Source organism: Pagrus pagrus (genome assembly GCF_965226575.1).
Source record: "Pagrus pagrus genome assembly, chromosome: 20".
In the NCBI taxonomy this organism is placed as follows: Eukaryota; Metazoa; Chordata; class Actinopteri; order Spariformes; family Sparidae; genus Pagrus; species Pagrus pagrus.
This window is the reverse complement of record NC_140207.1, coordinates 1,207,176-1,232,630: the sequence shown is the minus strand read 5'-3', so window position 1 is coordinate 1,232,630 and position 25,455 is coordinate 1,207,176. Positions and strand designations below refer to the sequence as shown.

Below are 25,455 nucleotides of genomic sequence, written 5' to 3'. Positions count from 1 at the left end.
ATTCAAACAATTCTCGATTCAGAAATTGATACAGTGCTTAGTGTGTTAAGGCAAATCATGGCATCAAAACAATACAGCTTGTATAAGATAATGTGATTTTTATATAAACTGATTCCAATGATGTAATCACACAAAGGCAAACTTAAGACAAAAGGTAACATTTATTCATGCTAAACAAATAAAAACTTACTTACCGTACAAGAAATAACTTGCATACATACAATTGCCTGAATAAAAGCTTAGGCTAGCTGCTTTTTTCTCCCAGAATTTACAAAAATAAACTGTACACAAATAACACAAATTGGTGTTTTGTGTGATTTTTCCAAATAGAAAAAAAATACATTTTTTTTTTAAATCGATTTTTGAAGTTTATGAATCGTTTCAGAATTGTGGATGATTAGAATTGCGATTCTTATGTGAATCGATTTTTTTCCCCCACCCCTACAATGCAATGCAATATATGCAGATGTTTGATTTTGTTTACATATCAGGGGTACAAAATACTTTTTGTACACAGTACAAGAGGCACCTTTTATTTATCTGCAAAAAATGTGAAGTTTAATGAAAGTTATGGTTGCACTATATCAATCCCAATGGGAAAATTGAAATGTGTTTGTAATAGCATGCAATCTGACATGTTATATTTATGTTTATAAAAGTGTTTTATCAAAAAGGGACACATAGTTTTTTCAAGCGGAGGCAGTTTTATTAATTTTTTGAAGTGTGTTTGAAAGTGCACTGTGTGACTGTCAGAGAAGTGAACATTGTCTAAGGTATATTTACATAAGAAACTAAATATATAGGAAATAACTTTCAGAGAAGCAAAAGTTTGGTCCTTGTAAGTTGGGAGATTCTTTGAAGCTAGTAGAAAGCCAGCTGAAAAGTTACATTGTCAGTGTTGTTTACAATGGCAGGGCCTGCCATTTTGTTTACAAGCATATTTCGGGGCTTGTGTTTGGTTGCATTTTAACCCCAAAAGGGAAATTCAGTTCAATTTATTAATCCCAGAAAGGAAAATCAGTTTGCCTTTGTAGGGCTGCTCAATTATGGAAAAAATCATAATCGCGATTATTTAAACGATTTTTTTTTTTTTGAGTTTGGAAACAGGATGAATTTATTCAACATTTCTCTCAAAAAAAATACATGAAATGTTCAAATCGAAAAATACAAAATGTTCAAATCGAAAGTAATGTACAAATATGTATCCAGCTGTTCTGCAATTTCCAAAACATTTAATGAATAAAATAAATATACTTAGAAAATCAAGTAAGACAAACGATAGGGTGCATATCTTTAGCTAAAAAGTATCCAATGGCAGGGTTATTTTCTTGTGCCTGTCCGAATTTGACGGATAAGGAGTCGCATTATACAGTGTGTCTGAGATCGATGTCTGACGCGCAGTATTGGCGAACCGAACCAGTGTGTACGGATAAGCCTGCGGCGCGGAGCAAGGGTGTGTCAATCTGATGGTGTTCACTGTCTGTTAACTGAACAGGTCCATCACTCAATGTAGTGACTCCAAACGAAAAGCGAAGTCACTGAGAGGCTAAGTGAGGGAGCTTTGCACTGCTGACATACAATACTGTGTCCGTATTTATTTCCAGTACTGAACAAAACAGACAAAGCAAGGCAAGGTAAGGCAAGGCAAGGCAAGGCAAGATGTTTGAAACTCAATCTGCAGTTAGATTAAGCGGTCAACAAAAAATACGCTCTCCCTACTCACCCCCTCTCCATGCAGCCGCTGCAGTGAACAGGTGAATACATGCCCATTCATTCAATCACTCAATCACTGCTCCTTAACCACACCCCCGTGACATGCGTGAAAGGTGTCAAACTGACAGCTGAAACCAACACAAACATAAACATCAACATCTCACCATATAGCACCTACAACCCAGCCCCTAATTATTATCACTGTAATAATTATAAAACATAACAAATAAACAAGAAACATGAAATCACGAAAATCCACAATTGTCCCTTTTTATAGTCCATCAGTATAGTTCATCAATGCGCTCTTCTACCTGGAATGCAAGTCAAGTCTAGTCAAGTCCAAAAGTTCACAGCTTCATGGAGTAATCTTGACCATGTCACACTGTCAGTCAGTAAAGCCAGTCTAATTGTCCCAGCAAAATCATCCTCTCAGAACTGAGGGATCAGGCTTCCGCTTCCTGCAGAAGACAGACTTTGGTTATGGGCCTTTCCAAGGAGCTGGTCTTGGTCTTGATCAGCAACCGTCGCACGAATCCTCTTCTTTCTGGAAAGGTTTGGCTGACTCTACCCATGACCCATGAGTTCCGCGGTGCTGTCTCATCCACAAAAAGCACAAGGTTGCGCTTGATACCAGTCCACTTCAAACGTTCCTGCAATTGTGGTAAATATTCCTTGGTCCATCGCTTCCAGAACAAATTGGACATATACTGGACTTGCTTCCAGCGTCGCTGAGCGTAGATGTCATTTCTTTGAAATTCCCCTGGTTGTAGGGAAGGGGAGGTTTTCAACAGCAAGAGATGATTGGGCGTTAAAGCTTCCAGATCATTAGGGTCGGTCGAGGCTTTGGTGATTGGACGACTATTAATGATGGCTTCTACCTCACAAAGGACAGTGTGCAGTCCCTCCTCATCCAGATTTTGCACTTTAAGGATGGCATTCAAGACCTTCCGTACAGATCTGATCAACCTTTCCCAGGCGCCACCATGGTGCGATCCAACTGGAGGGTTGACAACCCACTTTATTTCCTTCTGAAGAAGAACACTGTTTATCTGAGCTTGATTCCAACCTATGATGGCCTCTCTCAGCTCACATTCTCCTCCAATAAAGTTTGTGCCATTGTCAGACCGTATTTCCCGGACTTGGCCACACCTTGCCATGAATCGTCATAGTGCATTGATAAAGGAATCTGTATCCAGAGAAGGAGCCACTTCGATATGGATAGCTCGTATTACCAAGCAGGTGAATATAACTCCATATCTTCTTACCACGCTCCTCCGGCTCTTGACCTCAAACGGTCCAAAGTAGTCCACACCAACTCTGGTGAATGGAGCTTCGTCTGGACAGACCCTGTCAACTGGGAGATCTGCCATCAGCTGGCACCCTGGAGTAGCTTGCAGCCTGCGGCAGACAACACACTTCGACAAAATCCTTCTTATGGCTGTGCCAACCCCTAGAATCAAGTACCTTTGACGCAATTTGGACAACATGTAGTTGCGTCCTCCATGACCAACTTGTTGATGTATGTGCCTCAGGAGAATGTCTGAGATGTGATTTCCCTTTCAGCATCCAGCAATTCATCAACTGTGAGCAAACCTCTCAATGAAGATCTTTGTTGTTCCCGTGAGTCAGACTGGGTGGAGGCTGTGTCAGACCATTTCCTCTTCTGGCTGAGACACCGCAGCAAGTTCTTCAGCCTGATGACCCAAGCCACAGCCCTTCTCAAACGGGTCCAAGAGGAAAAATGATGGATCAGCCGAGTGGTTGGGTCCACATCCTCTGAGGTCTGCACCGCATCCACTGCAACACTGACCTTGACTTCTGGATCGTTTGGCAGAAGTTCGCCCAAACAATCTGGACTCACGGGCCAGTCCTGTTCAGGATGCAGAAGATACGCAGGTCCTAACAACCAGGTCTCACTCCTCAGAAACACGTCCACCTTCAGCCCTCTGGAGGCCACATCTGCAGGATTGCTTAGGGTGTTTACATACCTCCACTGAGATGGCTGCGATACTTTGAGTATTTCTGAGATCCTGTTGGCAACAAAGGTACGGAACCTTGAAGTCTCGTTCTTAATGTACTTTAGTACAGAAGTGCTGTCTGTCCAAAACATTGACTCTTTTAATGACATGTGCAACTCCCTTTTCCAGAATGTGTCCAGGCGACTTGCCATGGTAGCAGCTGTAAGCTCCATGCGAGGTATTGATACCGATTTCAAAGGAGACACCCTGGATTTTCCCATGATAAAGCTGCTGTGCACCTGTGAATGTGCATTCTGCAGAAGCAGGTAGGTCACTGCACCATAACCATTTTCGCCTGCGTCTGTAAAGTGGTGCAGTTGTGCTGCAGTGACTTCTCCAAAATCTGGGGGCTTAGGGGGCACCGAGCAACCTGGAAGTGCTCTAGCTGATGGAGCTCCTTTAACCAGTTTGTCCATTCCTGTGCAGCTGATGGTGGTATAAGGTCATCCCACCCGAGTTGCTGCCTGCACAGCTCCTGCAAGATGATCTTAGCAGAGAGAACAATGGGACTCAAGATTCCTAGGGGATCGTATATTGAACTGATAACAGAGAGGATCCCCCTTCTCGTCAAAGGCCTGTCCTGCACCACAATCTTAAACTTGAAGGCATCGGACTGAATGCACCATTGCACTACAAGAACTTTCTCCACAGGTAATGGGTCATGGTCCAGATCCAAATCCTTTATGCCCTTTGCTCTTTGGCCTTCTGGAATTGCTGCCATCACTGCTCGCCTGTTGCTCATCCAATTTGTCAGCTTAATGCCTCCTTTGCCACGTATGCAGACCAGGTCATGGTAAAGCGCCACCGCTTCTTCCTCACTGGCTGTCGATACCAGACAGTCGTCCACATAGAAGCAGTGCAAAAGCTTCTCAATGGTCTCCCGACAGAACTGATCTTCATTGTCCTCAGCACATTTCCTCAATGCAAAGTTAGCACAACTTGGTGAGGAAGTCGAACCAAAAAGATGTACCAGCATTCTGAAGTCCACCAAGTCTTGGGTGAAATCACCGTCAGGCCACCAGAGAAACCTCAGCAGATCGGCATCTTCCCTTGGTACCGTTACCTGGTGAAACACAGACTATGTCTGCCACACAGATTTTTCCTTTCTGAGGGTGGTAAACACCATGGTGTCTCCCATCATTACGTGCCAGCTCACCTGAAGGTACTTGCTCTGCGTAGCCCTTGGCGACCATATCATTCACAAAATCTGTGTACTGTTGTTGAAATGATGAGTCTCTTTTGAACCTCCTCTTTAGGTTTAGGGCACGCTGCTCTGCAACCTTCCTGTTATTCAGCATGTTCACACAACTTTTCCTCAGAGGCAATGCAACCTGGTAATGGCCATTTACAAATCTGGCTGAATCCTGGACCAGCTTCATGAACCTTTGATCTTCCCTCGACTGACCAGGTTGTTCATCATAACCGCACTCTGGGAAATCTGTTCTGAACTGCTGCTGCCAGAGCTCCTCCAAGTTCAGGACTGAGATTCTGTTAACGGTTGCAACATCCATTCCTTCACTGTTGTCTCCTCCCAGTGGTCCATTAACAATCCAACCCAGAATAGTCTTAATGGCGTAAGGTCCATCGTCCACACTACTGATGACTTGTAGTGGTTCCAGTGCCTTTTGTACATTTGTTCCAATCAACAGCTCAACCACGGAGTCAATCTCAGATAAGTGAACATCTCCCAAGTGAGGCCACCTCCGAAGATCTCTTTGACATGGAATATTTCCCCTATGCACTGGCATACACTCCTGGGTATAGATATTGGGCAAATCACAGTATGTCTCCCCGTCTACGCCAGCCACCTCCAGTCCTGCAATCACATTGCTATTAACAACCTTCTCTTGACCCATTGTCCGTAAAAGAATTTGTATCCTTTTCCCTGAGAGGTTGAGCTTGTTCATGAGGTTAACTGTGCAGAAAACAGCCGTGCTACCCTGATCTAAGAAGGCATAGGTAACCACTGTGTGGTTAATTTTTTTTTGATTTAATCGGAACTATGGGAAGCTTGCAGTTATGATCACCAGCCCCAGTAAGCCCACTGGATACCAGAGCACAGCCCACTGCAGTGCCTGGTTCTCCCTCTGTCACTGGATCCTTTTCCTTTGAGTGGATGTGAAGCATTGTGGGGTGTTTCAAACTGCACACTTTGCATGAGAGACGCTTTCGACAATCCTTGCTGACGTGTCCTATACACAAACAGCCAAAGCACACTCCCTTTTCCCTTAAAAAGGTGATCTTCTCAGCGTGAGCCCTTTTCTCCAATCGAGGGCAAAACTCCAAGGCGTGTCCACCCTCACAAAACAGACAGACTTTCTTGTCTGATGAGATCGTGTCTGCTCTCCTTCCCTTTGTTGCAGTTTTATTATTCTCTACAGTAGTCACGGTTGTAGCAAAACTACTTCCTTTTGGCCTAGATCTAGGTTTCAAACTGGTTCTGTTCATGCCTCTGTTTAATGCCGGTGATGCATCTTGGATGTCCCCAATGTAGGAGATACACTAGTAATAATTGTAATTTATTAATCACTGGCGATTAATAAAACACTTGTTAATGGGGCACCACCTCCGATGTTTTGTCTATTTGAATAATCTGGAGATAATTAATCAAATCAGACTAAACAAGGTTAACTTGTATCAATTCTAATCAATTTTAGATCAATTTATTCAATCTCATAAATGAAGTAGTGAATTCTACACAGTTTCCATCGGTTCTCCACATTAAAAACAAACCTGCACAGACAACGACATACGGTTAAATGTGTTGATTGACTAAATAATTCAGATTAAATAAATGAAATGGCAATTTAAATGAATAACAACAGGTAACAGGAAATGTGGAATAACTAAGTAATGGGTTATTAATGGAATATGGGCTGATGGTGAGATCACAAGTTAGGTTGAAGCATTTAAATATTACGAGAGTAATTTTAATACTAACAAATCCTAACTGAATTTCTCTTAAACTAAAAGATCAGAACCTTAAGAAACCAACTCATCATGTGTGAATCCAGCTGTTATGGGTGATGGAGAGCCTACTTTCTTAGCAGAGTGGCGGAGTCAGCGGCGGAGGGTTTCTCTAGCCGGAAGTCCCGGTCCAATGGCCGAGTGTCAGCTCGTCCGGTATCAGCTGGTTGGGGACCACGGTCCGATGTCTTAGGAGGAGTGTGGCTGGTCCAGTACCGAGCCGTTGACAATCCTGGTTCAATGCCCAGTGGAGAGTTACCGCTTGAGAGCGTGGTGGGTCAGAGCCGTTCTGGCTTGTCAAAGTCTGTCTTTTGTTGGAAACCGCTTGCACGGTTTCGGACACAGCAAGTTGCTGTAGTGTCTTGATGATGATTTTAATAAAGATGTTCTTCTTCGTTGCTTTGAGTGGTGGTTCTCAGGCTCTGATTTTATAAACTAAATTTAACTTCTTGGATAAAATAACGGAGGATGATATGTTGATCAGGCGGATCTTCCGTTGTTACTTAATACAAGATAATCTGAATTAAGTTCACTTCCTCTAAATCAGGTTACGATACTTAACTGTATAAAACAAATTAAAACAGAACTTCGTTCTGGTACAAACTTAATAAAAGAAGCTAATCAATATTGCGAAAAATATAAAAATGAGAAAAATCAATGCGTGAGCACTTGCTGATATCGCTGTCTTGAAGCGTGTTTCAAAGTAAAAGTAAAGAGCGAAAAATTGAAGACGAGAGTTTCAAAAATAAGAGTGAGACTAAGAATAACTTAAAAGACTGAACTGAAAACAAAACTTAAAGACTCTTGAAAACTGAGGAGAGAAGTGATGTCTCTCTGTTTTGTTGTCTCCAAAAAGCGGGCGGGCCTGGGGGCAGGACTGCCAGCTTTTTGTCTCCAAGTAGATAGTGGAAAGTGTGAAGATCCACAGGAACTCACTGAAACTTAACTATAGTTTTAAATGTTTCAAAACCGTGCTTCACCTTTCACAGAATCTCACCATGGCTCAATAGATGGACTTTGTCTATCGTGAAAAAAGGTTTATATCATGATTAAAAATCACTGAACAATTAAAGGAAATTAAAACTGGATCAAAATAAAAACACACTTGAATATACCATAGAACTGGTAGAATTGATCACTTATACTTATTCCTCCTAGTTCTAGCTTAATACTTGTTAAAACAAAACATATCAGAGACATTTGCTGGTTATCAAGGAACTTATTGCACAAAAGATCTCCTGAAGGTCTGTCCCAATCGTACCAGGGCTTATCATCAGGAGGTGCTGTGGTTTCACCGAATACAGGACACATTAAACATTAAACTTGATTTCAGTCAAATTTCATCACAGAGAAACGGGGAAAAGTTCAGTGTCATCAACTTCTTTTGCTGTTTCTTAATCTGTTAAAATTAAGAGCATAAATTCCTGGTTTAATGACAATTAGAACTTGCTTAAAATCTGGATGAGTGCAGAAACCATTATAGGTTGGAATGTGTGATAAGAGAGGCATAGTCGTAAACCATTTGGGCAGGAGGGCTAGGAAAACAGAGGAGAGGCCCAGAGTGCTTTTACTCTGGAGGGTGTACTTGATAATTCTTGTCACAAGAAGACAAGAAGACACAGAACATCAGAGTCGTTACCTAATTTACAATTGCAAAGAAATAAGTTATAACACATGATTATGACAGTTCTTCTGTTCCTCTTCATCTCTGAAAGGAGATTCATTTGATGATGAACTCGACCGATCTGAGAGAAAGGAGTGTTCATCTTGAGTGGGGAGAGGGCAAAAAGGGTTATTCAAGCTGTAAATAAAGAAGAGGGGTTTTTCCTGTGATGCGTCAACCTGACGGGTTCATTGGAAGCAAAACAAGTCAGGTGAAGAGGTGAGAGACTTCATGGCGTCTCTTTCCTGAAAAAAGGTCAGCTTGCAGATGAGAGGAGTAATTAGTGCAAGAGCAGAACCTCAATGGAATGTAGAGGCGATGGACATGTGTTCCTACACCAAATACTGGGTCTGTTAGAATCCTTGCTTGCCTTTCAATGAAATGAACAATATCATTGAATGTAGCCCTTTTGTTACGCCTCTCTTGTATTTCACAAGCAGTTGTCCTCCATCGACCCCTCAGCTTGTAAGGCAGCTTCTTTACTATTGTCAGCATATTAGCAGGCATATCCATTTCAAACATGTACTGCACTTCGTTCATTGCATTCGAGCAGCTTTGGAGAAATAAGCTGTAGTCTTGGAGCGCCTTAACATCTTCTGCTTTAATCGGGCCCCATGACAATGCCTTGTCCATATAGGCTGCTGCAACCCTTTGTTCATCCCCAAAATGTTCCTGTAGTAGGATTTTAGCCTGAGCATAGCCCCTATCTGGGTCTATATGTTGGCAGCTTCTTACAAGATCCCTTGGTGAGAGTTTGCAACTGGGATTTCAACTCTTGGGCATTTTCATTTCGTTTCATAAGCTCTTTCATTGCAGGTATCAAGCATTTTATTTTATTCACATGTATTTTACGTTCATTTTGCAGACTTTCAATTTTATTTGCCAAGGCTTTTGCAGTAAGTTTGACCTTTCGTTTAGCATCCACTGCTTCAGACCCATTGTTTTCCACTTGTTTATTTATTTGACTCATACTGCCTTTTGAAGCTCAGCAACTCAGTGATAGGCGCAGTGAATCAACAATACACCGAGCATAGTTTTAATTTTTCCACGGATCGTTTATTTCACATCCATAAGTATTCCAAAATGCCACAGATAATCACTCTCAACGAGCAGGACATTATGTCTCAGCAGACTTTCGCATACAGGCAGCGCTCTCCAATAGACGCGCTGTCAATCTAACTGCGTTCAATCCAACATACACAGCATGAATGAATGCGAGTGATACAGGCCTACCGGTCTGAAGTCCGCTTTGCGATCAGTTATGCACCGTGTGGCGTGATCCGTGTGTCCACATATGCCGTTTGGGTGTAGTTTTTTTGTTGACAAAGATGTAGTGACTCCCAACAAAAAGCGAAGTCACTGAGAGGCTAAGTGAGGGAGCATTGCACTGCTGACTCCCTACACAAACAACAAAGCCATTTCCATATTTTCCGACTGTGTCCGTATTTATTTCCAGCGCCGAACAAAAAAGACACAGCAAGGCAAGGTAAGGTAAGGCAAGGCAAGATGTTTGAAACTCAGTCTGCAGTTAGATTAAGCGGTCAACAAAAAATACGCTCTCCCTACTCACCCCCTCTCCATGCAGCCGCCGCAGTGAACAGGTGAATACATGCCCATTCATTCAATCACTCAATCACTCAATCACTGCTCCTTAACCACACCCCATGCGTGAAAGGTGTCAAACTGACAGCTTAGACCAACACAAACATAAACATCAACATCTCACCAGATAGTACCTACACTCAACAAAATAGAGAAATGTCCCACAAAGCAACGTTACAGGACCAAACAACAGTAACGTAGTAACTGGTCATGTCTTTGGCAACTTATATGAGGAAAAAAATACTGCAGTTATACGTGAAGTGTCTGTGAACGACTCGTTGTCACATTTCTGCCCGAAAAACATCGTCTGTCCCCGGCAAAAAGACGTAACTCACCAACTGTTTGTCGCGGTGATTCAGCCCTCCACCGAGACTTAAGTGAACTTTCCCCCATAAAACAGTATCCCTCCCCGCGAGTGACAGAGTCAGACAGCGTCCTGTTGACTGATGGCGATTATGTAATTTAGAGAAAAACATAACTTGAGGGAGTGCCAGTCAGCAGGGCCGCGTTGAATGCTTTTGGGGGAGGGACTGAATTGCGCATGCGCGTCTCTTTCAGAAAATCTCTTGGCTTACTGTACAACAAAAAATGCCAAATAAATCGTTTCAATTTGATTGTATTATTTTGGAGATCGTTTGACCCAAAAATCAAAATCACGGTCAAATTTCAATTAATTGCACAGCCCTATGCCTTTGTTAATTTTATTTTTTAAATAAAAGCAATACTTGTTTTGAATAATCTCTTTATCCTTTGTAATTTAAAAGAAAAAAAAATGTTTTTAAAGAAAGAAAAAATATTGTAGATGTCTTTTATTCACATTGTCCAAAATTCATCCTGACATGTTTGTCATCTTTATAGACTTTGTGATGTTGAGTTGAATCTTAAATCAGTTTCTGAGGGTTTTTCTTTGTGTTTGGCTGCACAACATGAGTTTGTATAGATGGAGCCTCTGGTGGAGCTGCAGAGTTTAAGAGGTGGAGTCACTACATCTTTATTGAAGCAGCAGCACGTTGTCATTAATATTAACGAGAGCTCTGTTTCACTTTGTGTGTTTGACAGTGTTGAACCTGCATCCTGTTGGGTTCAGGTGTTTAAAGTTTACATTTTCTAAACTTCTTCAGCTCTGAACAGATTATTAAACACTGAATGATTTCAAGCAGGAACATTGTCTTCTAAACTTACATCATTTATTCTTTATTCAGATTGGTTAACTGCAGTTTGTCAGAGATCAGCTGTGCTTCTCTGGCCTCAGCTCTGAAGTCCAACCCCTCCCATCTGAGAGAGCTGAAGCTGAGTGACAACAAGCTGCAGGATTCAGGAGTGAAGCTGCTGTGTGATTTTCTTCAGAGTCCACACTGTAGACTGAAGACTCTGAGGTCAGACACCATGTTTTACTTCTCTGCTCAGATTACTATGACGTGAAAGTTGTGATTACACTAAACTGCAGACATAAGGCTGATATTATACTGATCCACACTGAGTATCTTAATGCTAAAGTCCACTTCTTCTTCTGTGGTTTAGTCTGTTGTCTGTGGCAGAACAATGTTGAGCTGCACATTTAAAACCTTCAGATAACAAGAAAAGTCTCTCCTGGATAATTCACTGTGAACCTCTGAAACTCTGGATTTTATCTTAAATGTTTCCTTAAATCTAAATGAAGTTTAATAAATACAAAGAATACATGATCTGTATTTCAACTATCAGACAATAACAAACATATTCAGTTTTTTCTTTTCCAACATGTTTATGAAGCTACATGATGCTGATACTGACTGAATCCTTTAAAATGAAGATGCGTTGATCTGATGACTCCACTGTTCCTAAAATAAATATTGTAGATGTCTTTTATTCACATTGTCCTAAATTCATCCTGACATGTTTGTCATCTTTATAAACTTTGTGATCTTGAGTTGAATCTTAAATCAGTTTCTGAGGGTTTTTCTTTGTGTCTGGCTGCACAACATGAGTTTGTATAGATGGAGCCTCTGGTGGAGCTGCAGAGTTTAAGAGGTGGAGTCACTACGTCTTTATTGAAGCAGCAGCACGTTGTCATTAATATTAATGAGATCTCTGTTTCACTTTGTGTGTTTGACAGTGTTGAACCTGCATCCTGTTGGGTTCACGTGTATAAAGTTTACATTTCCGAAACTTCTTCATTCTGAACCTTCTTCAGCTCTGAACAGATTGTTAAACACTGAATGATTTAAAGCAGGAACATTGTCTTCTAAACTTACATCATTTATTCTTTATTCAGACTGAGTGGCTGCAGTCTGTCAGAGATCAGTTGTGCCTCTCTGGCCTCAGCTCTGAAGTCCAACCCCTCCCATCTGAGAGAGCTGGACCTGAGTGACAACAAGCTGCAGGATTCAGGAGTGAAGCTGCTGTCTGATTTTCTTCAGAGTCCACACTGTAGACTGGAGACTCTGCGGTCAGACACCATGTTTTACTTCTCTGCTCAGATGGCTATGATGTGAAAGTTGTGATTACACTAAACTGCAGACATAAGGCTGATATTATACAGATCCACACTGAGTATCTTAATGCTAAAGTACACTTCTTCTTCTGTGGTTTAGTCTATTGTCTGTGGCAGAACAATGTTGAGCTGCACATTTAAAACCTTCATATAACAAGAAAAGTCTATCCTGAATAATTCACTCTGAACCTCTGAAACTCTGGATTTTATCTTAAATGTTTCCTTAAATCTAAATGAAGTATAACAAATAAAAAAATTAAAAGTCCGTATTTCAACTATCAGACAAAAACAAATATATTCAGTTTTTTCTCTTCCAACATGTTTATGAAGCTATAGGATGCTGATACTGACTGAATCCTTTAAAATGAAGATGCTTTGATCTGATGACTCCACTGATCCGAAAATAAATATTGTAGATGTCTTTTATTCACATTGTCCTAAATTCATCCTGACATGTTTGTCATCTTTATAAACTTTGTGATCTTGAGTTGAATCTTAAATCAGTTTCTGAGGGTTTTTCTTTGTGTTTGGCTGCACAACATGAGTTTGTATAGATGGAGCCTCTGGTGGAGCTGCAGAGTTTAAGAGGTGGAGTCACTACATCTTTATTAAAGCAGCAGCACGTTGTCATTAATATTAATAAGAGCTCTGTTTCACTTTGTGTGTTTGACAATGCTGAACCTGCATCCTGTTGGGTTCAGGTGTTTAAAGTTTACATTTTCTAAACTTTTTCATTCTGAACCTTCTTCAGCTCTGAACAGATTATTAAACACTGAATGATTTCAAGCTGGAACATTGTCTTCTAAACTTACATCATTTATTCTTTATTCAGAATGATTGGCTGCAGTTTGACAGAGATCAGCTGTGCTTCTCTGGCCTCAGCTCTGAAGTCCAACCCCTCCCATCTGAGAGAGCTGAAGCTGTGTGACAACAAGCTGCAGGATTCAGGAGTGAAGCTGCTGTGTGATTTTCTGCAGAGTCCACACTGTAGACTGGAGACTCTGAGGTCAGACACCATGTTTTACTTCTCTGCTCAGATTACTATGATGTGAAAGTTGTGATTACACTAAACTGCAGACATAAGGCTGATATTATACTGATCCACACTGAGTATTTTAATGCTAAAGTCCATTTCTTCTTCTGTGGTTTAGTCTATTGTCTGTGGCAGAACAATGTTGAGCTGCACATTTAAAACCTTCATATAACAAGAAAAGTCTCTCCTGGATAATTCACTGTGAACCTCTGAAACTCTGGATTTTATCTTAAATGTTTCCTTAAATCTAAATGAAGTGTAATAAATACAAACAATAAATAATCTGTATTTCAACTATCAGACAATAACAAATATATTCAGTACTTTATTTTCCAACATGTTTATGAAGCTACATGATGCTGATACTGACTGAATCCTTTAAAATGAAGATGCTTTGATCTGATGACTCCACTGTTCCTAAAATAAATATTGTAGATGTCTTTTATTCACATTGTCCTAAATTCATCCTGACATGTTTGTCATAGGGATGCACCGATGCATCGGCGGAACATCGGTATCGGCCGATGTTTGCCTCGTTAACTGCCATCGGCAAATAAAAATGACATTCGCCGATGGCCGTGGCCGATGTTTATATCTTGATTTAAAGCTCTGGTCTACGATCTGAGAAAGGTTTGAAAAAAGCATCCCCCCCACACCCCCCCCTCCCCTCCGAGCTCAAATTGCTCTCCCCTCGGAGCCTCCCGCAACAAACAACAAGAGCAACAAGCCGGCCGGCAGAAACCAAATACAGCCCAGCTTTGAATGCGGAGTAACGATGTCGGATTCACAGGTAAAGTTATTACAATGCACGTCAAACTCACCTAAATCTTGTAAGTCATTACAATGTCCACAGCTAAGCTCCACAGCCAAGCTAGCGTAACGTCATTAGCATGTTACAGCTACGTTACCTTACAGGTACGTAATAAGGTACAACAGCTTAGTAAGCCACTTCTAAAAGTTATTGACGGCCAAGAGACTAACAGATGCTGCCGTCAGTTTTAATCACAACGATCGCTTCCACATTGTGGCTGAAAAATAAACCTTCATGATCCTCGGACCAGCTGTGTGTGTCCCAGCTGCTGTCTGAGCAGCACCAGGCCGCGACACAAACGTGCCCGTGAACCGTAATCTCTTGTTTATGACAGATAAGACACACAAATACACACATTGTAACTCCGCTCGTAATAACGCTTCGCGTTGGGGTTTCATCCATCCCTTCATTCATCTTACTTGCTGCTTCATTTAGCTTCCACGAGCAAATAAATAGGCTAATTTGGTGTAAACATGATAGCAATGTCAGCTTGTTGTTAGCTTACAATGCTAGCATAGAGGCTAACATCTCCGTCAAACAAGTAAACAAGTGTTGACAATACTGCAGAGACAGACACCGTCTAATAACACAGAAACAAACTAACGGCAGCTTTCACAGTCATAAGCCAGCATCGGCATGAAAGTTATCTGTGTCACAACATCCACAATAAAAAAGAAGATTGCCTGCTCAACAGAAACTCCGCTGTATCAGCATCGCTGGACAGTGGTCTGGCTGGTTCTGGCTGCATGGCACACAGACTTCATATAGCAATCTATGATGGTGGGTTTTTTTTGTTTCATAAATTGGTCTGATTGGATTTCTACTCATTCAAGGATAGTGTGATGAAGAGCTGAAAGACTTGTATGCTTCCGTGGCACAAAAAAAGGAATAAATAACAAAAAGAAAAAACCTCGGCATCGGCTATCGGCCAAGTTGGTATGTTAAACATTGGTATCGGTATCAGCCCAGAATTTCACAATCGGTGCATCCCTAGTTTGTCATCTTTATAAACTTTGTGATGTTGAGTTGAATCTTAAATCAGTTTCTGAGGGTTTTTCTTTGTGTTTGGCTGCACAACATGAGTTTGTATAGATTGAGCCTCTGGTGGAGCTGCAGAGTTTAAGAGGTGGAGTCACTACGTCTTTATTGAAGCAGCAGCATGTTGTCATTAATATTAATGAGAGCTCTGTCTCACTTTGTGTGTTTGACAGTGTTGAACCTGCATCCTGTTGGGTTCAGGTGTTTAAAGTTTACATTTTCTAAACTTCTTCATTCTGAACCTTCTTCAGCTCTGAACAGATTATTAAACACTGAATGATTTCAAGCTTGAACATTGTCTTCTAAACTGTCATCATTTATTCTTTATTCAGATTGTGGAACTGCAGTTTGTCAGAGATCAGCTGTGTTTCTCTGGCCTCAGCTCTGAAGTCCAACCCCTCCCATCTCAGAGAGCTGGAGCTGAGTGACAACAAGCTGCAGGATTCAGGAGTGAAGCTGCTGTGTGATTTTCTTCAGAGTCCACACTGTAGACTGGAGACTCTGAGGTCAGACACATTTTTTTACTTCTGTGCTCAGATTAATATAATGTGAAAGTTGTGATGACACTAAACTACAGACATAAGGCTGATATTATACTAATCCACACTGAGTATCTTAATTAGGGCTGGGCAAAACGATTATTTTTGTAATCGATTAATCTAGCAAATTTTTTTTCGATGCATCGATTAATCTAACGATTAATTTTTCAATTCGATTCTATTCCGATTCGATTCGATTAGCGATTATTTCCCCATAATTTGACCTATATAGCAATTTACATATGCTAATTTATGTATCTCAATGAAAAAACACAAATTTCTTCATTCCAATACATTTTTATTGCTCTTAATTACCAAATTCCAAAATAAAATTCAAGTAATGAATAGCAAGCGGCCTCATGTCTTTCAGCACTTTGAGGTGCTGGTGCATAGCCATCGTGCTTTTATGATAGGCCATTTCCATTTTACAAAGCTGACAAACAACAGAGTTGCTCCCTTTTACTGTAAAATAGTCCCATACCTTCGAAATACGTGTTCTTTTTTTGCTGAGTTCAGCGTCAGCTGACTCAGTAGCCCCATTCACACTGCCATGTGCATGCGGGGATCCTGCGCCAATTCTCGGCATCCGCCTCTGTGTGAAAGTTTCAGATGCGGCGAGGGGTGAAATTTCCCTCCGCCGCCTCTGATGCTCCTCCGGAGGTATCAGAGGCGCATTAATGGCGAACCGAACCAGTGTGAACAGATAAGCCGGCGGCACGGAGTGAGGGCGTGTCGGTCTGATGGTGTTCGCTGTGTGATAACTAAACAGGTCCAATAATACCGCAGTTATTCATGGATAAGTGTCTGTCAGCCTGTCGGTCCGACCGACTCTTCGTCACATTTCTGGCCGAAAAACAGCATCTGTCCCCGGCAAAAAACTTTTAACTGACCAAGTGTTTGTCACAGTGAAAAAAATCACCGGGACGGTCAGCCCTCCACCGAGACTTCAGTGAACTTTCCCCCAGAAAACAGCCTCCCTCCCCGGGAGTGAAAGAGTCAGACAGCGTCCTGTTTACTGATGGTGATTATTTAATTATGTAATTTAGAGAAAAACGTAACTTTGTCACTTTCCAGGATGTTTGGTGGGTCAGGATCTCATCACAGCACATTATAACAGCATCCATATGATGATAAACAGTCAGCAGGTACATGTTTAGATTAACAGGTGGACACCGGGGAAACACGTTGAAAAAAAACACACGTCATCACCATGACGTGTACCGTCACGCCTCTTTTGGAGCCGCGGCGCCGGCTTTCTGTGTGAATTACACTCTGGTTCGTCTTTTACGTCGGAGCTGCTCGGCTCTGTGTAAACAACCAACGGCGGAGAATTGGCGAACCGCCGCTGCGGCGATAATACGGCGTCTGTGTGAAAAGGGCTACTGGCGTTGCTGCTACTCACTGCCACCATTTTTTGCTTTGGTCGGTTGACGCGTCGACGTACAGTTTTTGCGTCGACGTATTTTTTGCGTCGACGTAATCGATGACGTCGACGCGTCGCCCCAGCCCTAATCTTAATGCTAAAGTCCACTTCTTCTTCTGTGGTTTAGTCTGTTGTCTGTGGCAGAACAATGTTGAGCTGCACATTTAAAACCTTCATATAACAAGAAAAGTCTATCCTGGATAATTCACTGTGAACCTCTGAAACACTTCATTTTATCTCAAATGTTTCCTTAAATCTAAATGAATTATGACAAATAAATTTTAAAAAATTGCCTGTATTTCAACTATCAGACAATAACAGATATATTCAGTATTTTCTTTTCCAACATGTTTATGAAGCTACATGATGCTGATACTGACTGAATCCTTTAAAATGAAGATGCTTTGATCTGATGACTCCACTGTTCCTAAAATAAACATTGTAGATGTCTTTTATTCACATTGTCCTAAATTCATCCTGACATGTTTGTCATCTTTATAAACTTTGTGATCTTGAGTTGAATCTTAAATCAGTTTCTGAGGGTTTTTCTTTGTGTTTGGCTGCACAACATGAGTTTGTATAGATGGAGCCTCTGGTGGAGCTGCAGAGTTTAAGAGGTGGAGTCACTACGTCTTTATTGAAGCAGCAGCACGTTGTCATTAATATTAATGAGAGCTCTGTTTCACTTTGTGTATTTGACAGTGTTGAACCTGCATCCTGTTGGGTTCAGGTGTTTGAAGTTTACATTTTTTAAACTTCTTCATTCTGAACCTTCTTCAGCTCTGAACAGATTATTAAACACTGAATGATTTCAAGCAGGAACATTGTCTTCTAAACTGTCATCATTTATTCTTTATTCAGATTAGAGGACTGCAGTTTGTCAGAGATCAGCTGTGCTTCTCTGGCCTCAGCTCTGAAGTCCAACCCCTCCCATCTGAGAGAGCTGGACCTGAGTGACAACAAGCTGCAGGATTCAGGAGTGAAGCTGCTGTGTGATTTTCTTCAAAGTCCACACTGTAGACTGGAGACTCTGAGGTCAGACACATTTTTTTACTTCTGTGCTCAGATTAATATAATGTGAAAGTTGTGATGACACTAAACTACAGACAAAAGGCTGATATTATACTGATCCACACTGAGTATCTTAATGCTAAAGTCCACTTCTTCTTCTGTGGTTTAGTCTATTGTCTGCGGCAGAACAATGTTGAGCTGCACATTTAAAACCTTCATATAACAAGAAAAGTCTCCCCTGGATAATTCACTGTGAACCTCTGAAACTCTGGATTTTATCGTAAATGTTTCCTTAAATCTAAATGAAGTATAATAAATACAAACAATAAATTAAAGCTGCAAGCAGCGATGAACGGGCACTCGCAGTCCACGCGCGTCGGGGTGTGCGGCTGTCGGGGTGTGACGCTTACCTGGCCACATTGCCCGAATATTGTGTACACATGTCTTAACTGCCGTGTTCAGATGTGTGCTCGCCCGTTGCCTGTGGAAATGTCCTACCTACTGTAAATGGGATACATGTCGCACAAAACACAACAGTGACATCTTCAGTGACTTCCTGTGTCCAGTGGGTGGCGCTATAGATATGACACAGTATTGATGCAGAGACGTATTCAGGACCAGCCCCTCTACATGTGTGACCAATTTGGTGAAGATGGGAAATTGTATGTTGAAGTTGTAAGGACTTCCTGCTTATGGCGAAGGATCGAAATTGACCACACTGTCACGCACACCAGGTACAACACAGGCTGTTGAAGGTATGAGGATGCTACTGAGTGAATGTGAAGTCTGTGATTTTAAATCTGTAGGAAAAGATAGTTAAGCCATAGAACTTGGGTCTGTATAGAATGGGAGAAGCCATAAAGGGGTCATCGAAATTGACCCTACTGCCACACCCACCAGGAATAACGTAGGCAAAAGCTTTTCACAACTTGTCATCATCAAGGCATGAGGATGATACTTAGTGACTGGGGAGTCTGTGGCATTTAATCTGTAGGCCAAGTTAAATGTACGAGGCATAGAAATGGGTGACAATGGCGGCGAAAATCTCAACTTTGAACCAAAATGGCAGACTTACCGTTGGACTGAGGTTATGGGTCCAAGGGGGTTGTTTGTGCGTCTGGTCATGATACATAAGCGTACCAAATTTGGTTCATGCACGTGCATGTAGGAGGCGGGGCTTAAAGTTTGAAATATTCCAGGGGGCACTATGGAGCCATTTAGCGCCACCTGCTGGTCATTTTTGGTGTGTAGGTTACAGGGGACAGTCTATACCACCGCTATCAATTTCATATCCATAAGTGTTATGGTGTGGGCACAGTGGCAAAAATAAAATTAGACTGCCACCAGAGCGCCACCTAGTGGCAAATCGGTAAGACCTTCATCCGCTATCCTCAGGAGGGCAGTGGCAATGAACGTAAGAAATTTTGTGCTAATATGACCAACCGATGTGGAGATATAAAATACTTCAATTTAAAGAGCGCTACCTAGTGATCATCTCCCAAAATTTTCGACAGAGCCTTAGGGGCTCATGTGGAAGTAGTATTCTGAGTTTCATGTCATTCGGACTGACCAATGTGGAGATATGCAACACTTCCTGTTTGGAACAATGTACAGGAAGTTGTTATTTAATAACTTGAGTAATCTTTGGAATATCAACATGCTTAGCACAACTGTGGGTCGGGAGGGTCCACAGATGCTGTCTGCAAAGTTTGGTGCAAATCGGTGAAATTTCCTGGGAGGAGTTAGCAAAAGTAGGTTTGCGACATTTTGCGAATTTGCGGGGGAAAAAAATAGGTAACCGGAAATGGGCGTGGCCTGTGCCACAAGATTCAGCACAATTCACTGAACTCTTGGATATAAGGTTTTTGAATGTGCCACAAAGTATGTGGGAGTTATGAGCCAAAACGCACTTTGCTTGATTATAGCGCCACCTAGTGGTGGAAGTTCACGACGACCATAGATTATCAAATTTTTCGCCAAGCCTAATATGTTTGCCAAATAAAATTACGTTTTCGTATATGTTCAGGTAGTGAAAAATGCGATCATTTCGGACTAAGAAAAATAATAATAATCATTCGAAAAACAATAGGGACCTCGCGAGTTTCCTGCTCAGGCTCTAATAATCTGTTTTTCAACTATCAGACAATAACAAATATATTCAGTATTTTAATTTCCAACATGTTTATGAAGCTACATGATGCTGATACTGACTGAATACTTTAAAATGAAGATGCCTTGATCTGATGACTCCACTGTTCCTAAAATAAATATTGTAGATGTCTTTTATTCACATTGTCCTAAATTCATCCTGACATGTTTGTCATCTTTATAAACTTTGTGATCTTGAGTTGAACCTTAAATCAGTTTCTGAGGGTTTTTCTTTGTTTGGCTGCACAACATGAGTTTGTATAGATGGAGCCTCTGGTGGAGCTGCAGAGTTTAAGAGGTGTAGTCACTACGTCTTTATTGAAGCAGCAGCACGTTGTCATTAAAGGTCCCATATTATGAAAAACTCACTTTTTCTGGGATTTGGGGTATTATTTTGGGTCTATGGTGCTGCCACACGCATACAAACTTTGAAAAAAGACCATCCGTGCTTTTTTGAGTGAGATACAGATTTCTGACGGTGTCTTGCCAGCAGTTTCCAGACGAGCGAGTCAAAGTTCGGTCATTTGAGTAATCCCACCCACTGTGTCCACCCACCAGGTACAGCGCTACCGTCTCAGAGATCCGCTATTACGCTATCGAAAGCACCATGTCGAAGCGCAACGAGAAGTGCTCTGTTTTTGTTTGTAAAAATCAACATAAGTGCCTATACTCTGTCCCAGCTACAGAAGAGACTGTGGTTGCGTTTCATTTTTAATGACAACGTGCCGGCTACAGTTCTTGTGAGTCTGTTTGTGTGTGCTAACCACTTCACATCGGACTGCTTCAGTAACGAGGGTCAGTACAAAGCTGGCTTTGCCTCGACACTGACCCTCATAAAAGGATCAGTCTCAACCATACGGGACCCAGCAACTGCACCCGAGCCACAGGTAAGTGTCGCAGCGTTTTGATAGTATTTACAGTTGCCTACGAGTTTAGTGAAGTCAGCTTGAAACTGGCTAACTAGTTAGCTCCACTTCGGTCCGCTATGCAACGGCGTTTGAAGCAAGTTTAATGTTGATAACATTACGAGGGAGCTTGGTTGTCACAGTGAAAAGTCTGGAAACGTGCAGACTGGAGACGGAGACTATGCGGACAGTGTCCAAGAGTTTGGAGACTGTGTTGGAGACAAACACAGCTTTCGCTAGCTGTTTTTAGATGTTACCTGTTGCAGGTCAGTGGGGGATGGGAGCCGGGTGGTTGTGTCGGGGAGTCCCGCTGCAGCCGCAGAGTCTGTATTTTTCTGAGCCTCTCCTTCTGGGTCCCATTCTGGGTCAAACTGGTGTGGTTGAACGACAGCATCTCGCGAGCCATAGTGATACATCCACCGTAAACATTAGCACATGCTATCGCTAGCGTGAACGGCATCCTCTCCCTGAGAGGGACGTGTGTTAGGATGGAGCTCATTAGCATTAAAGCTGCAGGCCCGGAGCAGCCTGCTCTCAGCAGAGCTCAGTAGAGCAACTTTTAGACAGCCGATATTCAGGACCACGGATGGGTTTGGGTCAATACATTTCGAATACAGTGTTGTTGGACCTCTGACAGCTGAGTGGAATTGATGAAAAACAGTATGATATGGGACCTTTTAATATTAATGAGAGCTCTGTCTCACGTTGTGTGTTTGACAGTGTTGAACCTGCATCCTGTTGGGTTCAGGTGTTTAAAGTTTACATTTTCTAAACTTCTTCATTCTGAACCTTCTTCAGCTCTGGACAGATTATTAAACACTGAATGGTTTCAAGCAGGTACATTGTCTTCTAAACTTACATCATGTATTCTTTTTTCAGATTGTGGAACTGCAGATTGTCAGAGATCAGCTGTGCTTCTCTGGCCTCAGCTCTGAAGTCCAACCCCTCCCATCTGAGACAGCTGAAGCTGAGTGACAACAAGCTGCAGGATTCAGGAGTGAAGCTGCTGTGTGATTTTCTGCAGAGTCCACACTGTAGACTGGAGACTCTGAGGTCAGACACCATGTTTTACTTCTCTGCTCAGATTACTATGATGTGAAAGTTGTGATTACACTAAACTGCAGACATAAGGCTGATATTATACTGATCCACACTGAGTATCTTAATGCTAAAGTCCACTTCTTCTTCTGTGGTTTAGTCTGTTGTCTGTGGCAGAACAATGTTGAGCTGCACATTTAAAACCTTCATATAACAAGAAAAGTCTCTCCTGGATAATTCACTGTGAACCTCTGAAACTCTGGATTTTATCTTAAATGTTTCCTTAAATCTAAATGAAGTTTAATAAATACAAAGAATAAATAATCTGTATTTCAACTATCAGACAATAACAAATATATTCAGTGTTTTCTTTACCAACATGTTTATGAAGTTACATGATGCTGATACTGACTGAATACTTTAAAATGAAGATGCTTTGATCTGATGACTCCACTGTTCCTAAAATAAATATTGTAGATGTCTTTTATTCACATTGTCCTAAATTCATCCTGACACGTTTGTCATCTTTATAAACTTTGTGATCTTGAGTTGAATCTTAAATCAGTTTCTGAGGGTTTTTCTTTGTGTCTGGCTGCACAACATGAGTTTGTATAGATGGAGCCTCTGGTGGAGCTGCAGAGTTTAAGAGGTGAAGTCACTACGTCTTTATTGAAGCAGCAGCACGTTGTCATTAATATTAATGAGAGCTCTGTTTCACTTTGTGTGTTTGACAGTGTTGAACCTGCATCCTGTTGGGTTCAGGTGTTTAAAGTTTACATTTTCTAAACTTCTTCATTCTGAACCTTCTTCAGCTCTGAACAGATTATTAAACACTGAATGATTTCAAGCAGGAACATTGTCTTCTAAACTTACATCATTTCTTCTTTATTCAGATTGTTTGACTGCAGTTTGTCAGAGATCAGCTGTGCTTCTCTGGCCTCAGCTCTGAAGTCCAACCCCTCCCATCTGAGAGAGCTGTGGCTGAGTGACAACAATCTGAAGGATTCAGACATGAAGCTGCTGTCTGAGCTGCAGAAGAGTCCACGCTGTAGACTGGAGACTCTGAGGTCAGTAGACTGTTGAGTCAGTTCATGTTGGTTTCAGCAGTACTGTACTAAACACAGTATCAAAGTAAAGATCCAGTATTTCCAGAGAGAGAGAGAAAGAGACTTATCACTTCTACTGTCTCTCTGCTTCTCTCTTCAGCTGGTGATCTCTGTCAGAGTGATGAGGAAGGTGGAGGTGTTGAGAGGATCAGCTGTGTCCTGATGATCCAGAGAGGTTGAAGCAGCACCATCAGCTGGTGGGTGGAGAGGCTCTGACTGGGCCGTGTTACTGGGAGGTGGAGTGGAGAGGAGAGCTTCATCCAGCAGTGACTGACGGACCAATCACAACAAGTGGAGATGACTGTCAGTGCTGCAGTGTGAACTGCTCTGAGATCAGCTCCACTGTCACACACAGTGTCCAGTCCAGCATCATCCCTGTGTTCCTCTGGATGTGACAGAGTATCATCAGTGTATCTGGACTGCTCTGCTGCTGCTCTGTCCTTCTACACAGTCTCTGCAGACACACTGACACTCCTCCACTCCTTCTGCTGCACACTCAGACACCTCCTCCACCTGGACCTGGACCTGGACCTGGATCTTTATCTTGTCTTGTTCTTTTTGTATCATTTCTTCAGATACTCTGAACCCAAAGTAACAAAACAGATTATTACTGTTTGTAATCATTATTGTTGAAGCTTTTTAAGTCTCACACAGGCCTGTTAAACTGTTGTGAACTTAACTGTAAAATCTGTTTATTGCTTTGTGTTGTAGCTCCACCTTGTGGTCTGATGAAGAACTGCAGCTAATGTCCACATTGTGTTTCTAAACTTCTTGCAGATTGATATCAGTCTGCAGCAGCCAGACTGCAGGTGCAGAGTCATGAAAGTAAGATTGTGTATCATTCTTAGTTCTTAATTCTTGCTTCGTGCTCTATGAAAGTTTAAATGTATTTGTTCTGTTTTTCTTCTGTAAGTTTTGAAATGTGTTTCATGTGTTATGATGTCTTTTCTATTACAACACTCACAATCCATTCTGTGCTTTGTGTGTTTGACTGTCAGATGTCTGTAGGACACACACTTAAAAACAAAGAGAAGCAGAATGACACTGAGTAAATCAGACTTTCAGAAATTGAAAATTAAGAAACAAGAAGTAAATGATTGCAGTAGACATCGTAAGCACGACAACAAAGCATTAGTCACTGTAATTTGTTTCATATCAAAATACAAGGACAAAAAACTATTGTGGTCTCCTCTCCCTGTTGCTACATGAATGTACTGCTTTCTTTGTTGTTGTTGTTCTTTGTTGTGTGTTTAGTTGCCGAGTCACTGACAAATGCAACTCCGAGTGCAACATGTGTTGCTCCGAGTGTAAAGACCTTGTTGTAATTTTTGAATGAAACTTTTTTTTTTACGAAGACAGTGAGATTTTTGATCAATAATCATCAGTAAAGTTTCAGTACTTTAGGTATAATACTTCTGAACTGTTACTTCAATGACATTTTATATGCAGAACTTGTACTTTAGTGTATTTACACTACAGCGTTACTAAAGTACATGTAAATAAAAGATCCAAGCAGTACTTCAACCACTGGGTGAGTCAACAAGATTAAAAACAGAGAAAAAACTGATGACAGAAAAGTGGCTCCACAATAAGTTAACATAATGTGTGACTTCTTTTCTTTTGTCAAAAAAATGACATTTAAACTGCAGCGTCTGAATCTTCCTTCACTATTAGTACTAATCCTGTGTTTTTATGTATTAATGCTGCGGTGACTGGTTTCATTTAATCTCTGAGGTTTTATCTGAATTATATTATTTTTAGTGTGAAATGATGTTTCAGAAAACTCACATCCTGATATTAACAACTCATCACTTGTCTCGTCATGTAAACTCCAACTAAAGAGTCCAACTTGTACACAGACTGATGTATTTCACACATGATGTCATAAAACATCTACTTGTTGATTTTTTTCTATGGATTTCCAAATTTGTGCGTTTATTGGAGGAAGGTTCAGTTTGAGTTTCCTA

General features: G+C 41.4%; 1 protein-coding gene across 1 annotated transcript in view; it reads left to right on the top strand.

Annotated features, from left to right (window-relative positions):
- LOC311249183 (NLR family member X1-like) overlaps positions 1-24,661 on the top strand; it is a 55,649-nt gene extending 30,988 nt beyond the window's left edge. Inside the window, exons 7-14 of the mRNA XM_084340023.1 lie at positions 11,166-11,339; positions 12,218-12,391; positions 13,269-13,442; positions 15,651-15,824; positions 18,142-18,315; positions 22,224-22,397; positions 23,276-23,449; positions 23,589-24,661. Coding sequence (XP_084196149.1) covers positions 11,166-11,339; positions 12,218-12,391; positions 13,269-13,442; positions 15,651-15,824; positions 18,142-18,315; positions 22,224-22,397; positions 23,276-23,449; positions 23,589-23,595 — 1,225 coding nt within the window. The 3' untranslated portion in view covers positions 23,596-24,661. The remainder of the gene's footprint in view (positions 1-11,165; positions 11,340-12,217; positions 12,392-13,268; positions 13,443-15,650; positions 15,825-18,141; positions 18,316-22,223; positions 22,398-23,275; positions 23,450-23,588) is intronic.
- Positions 24,662-25,455: the final 794 nt, after the last annotated feature.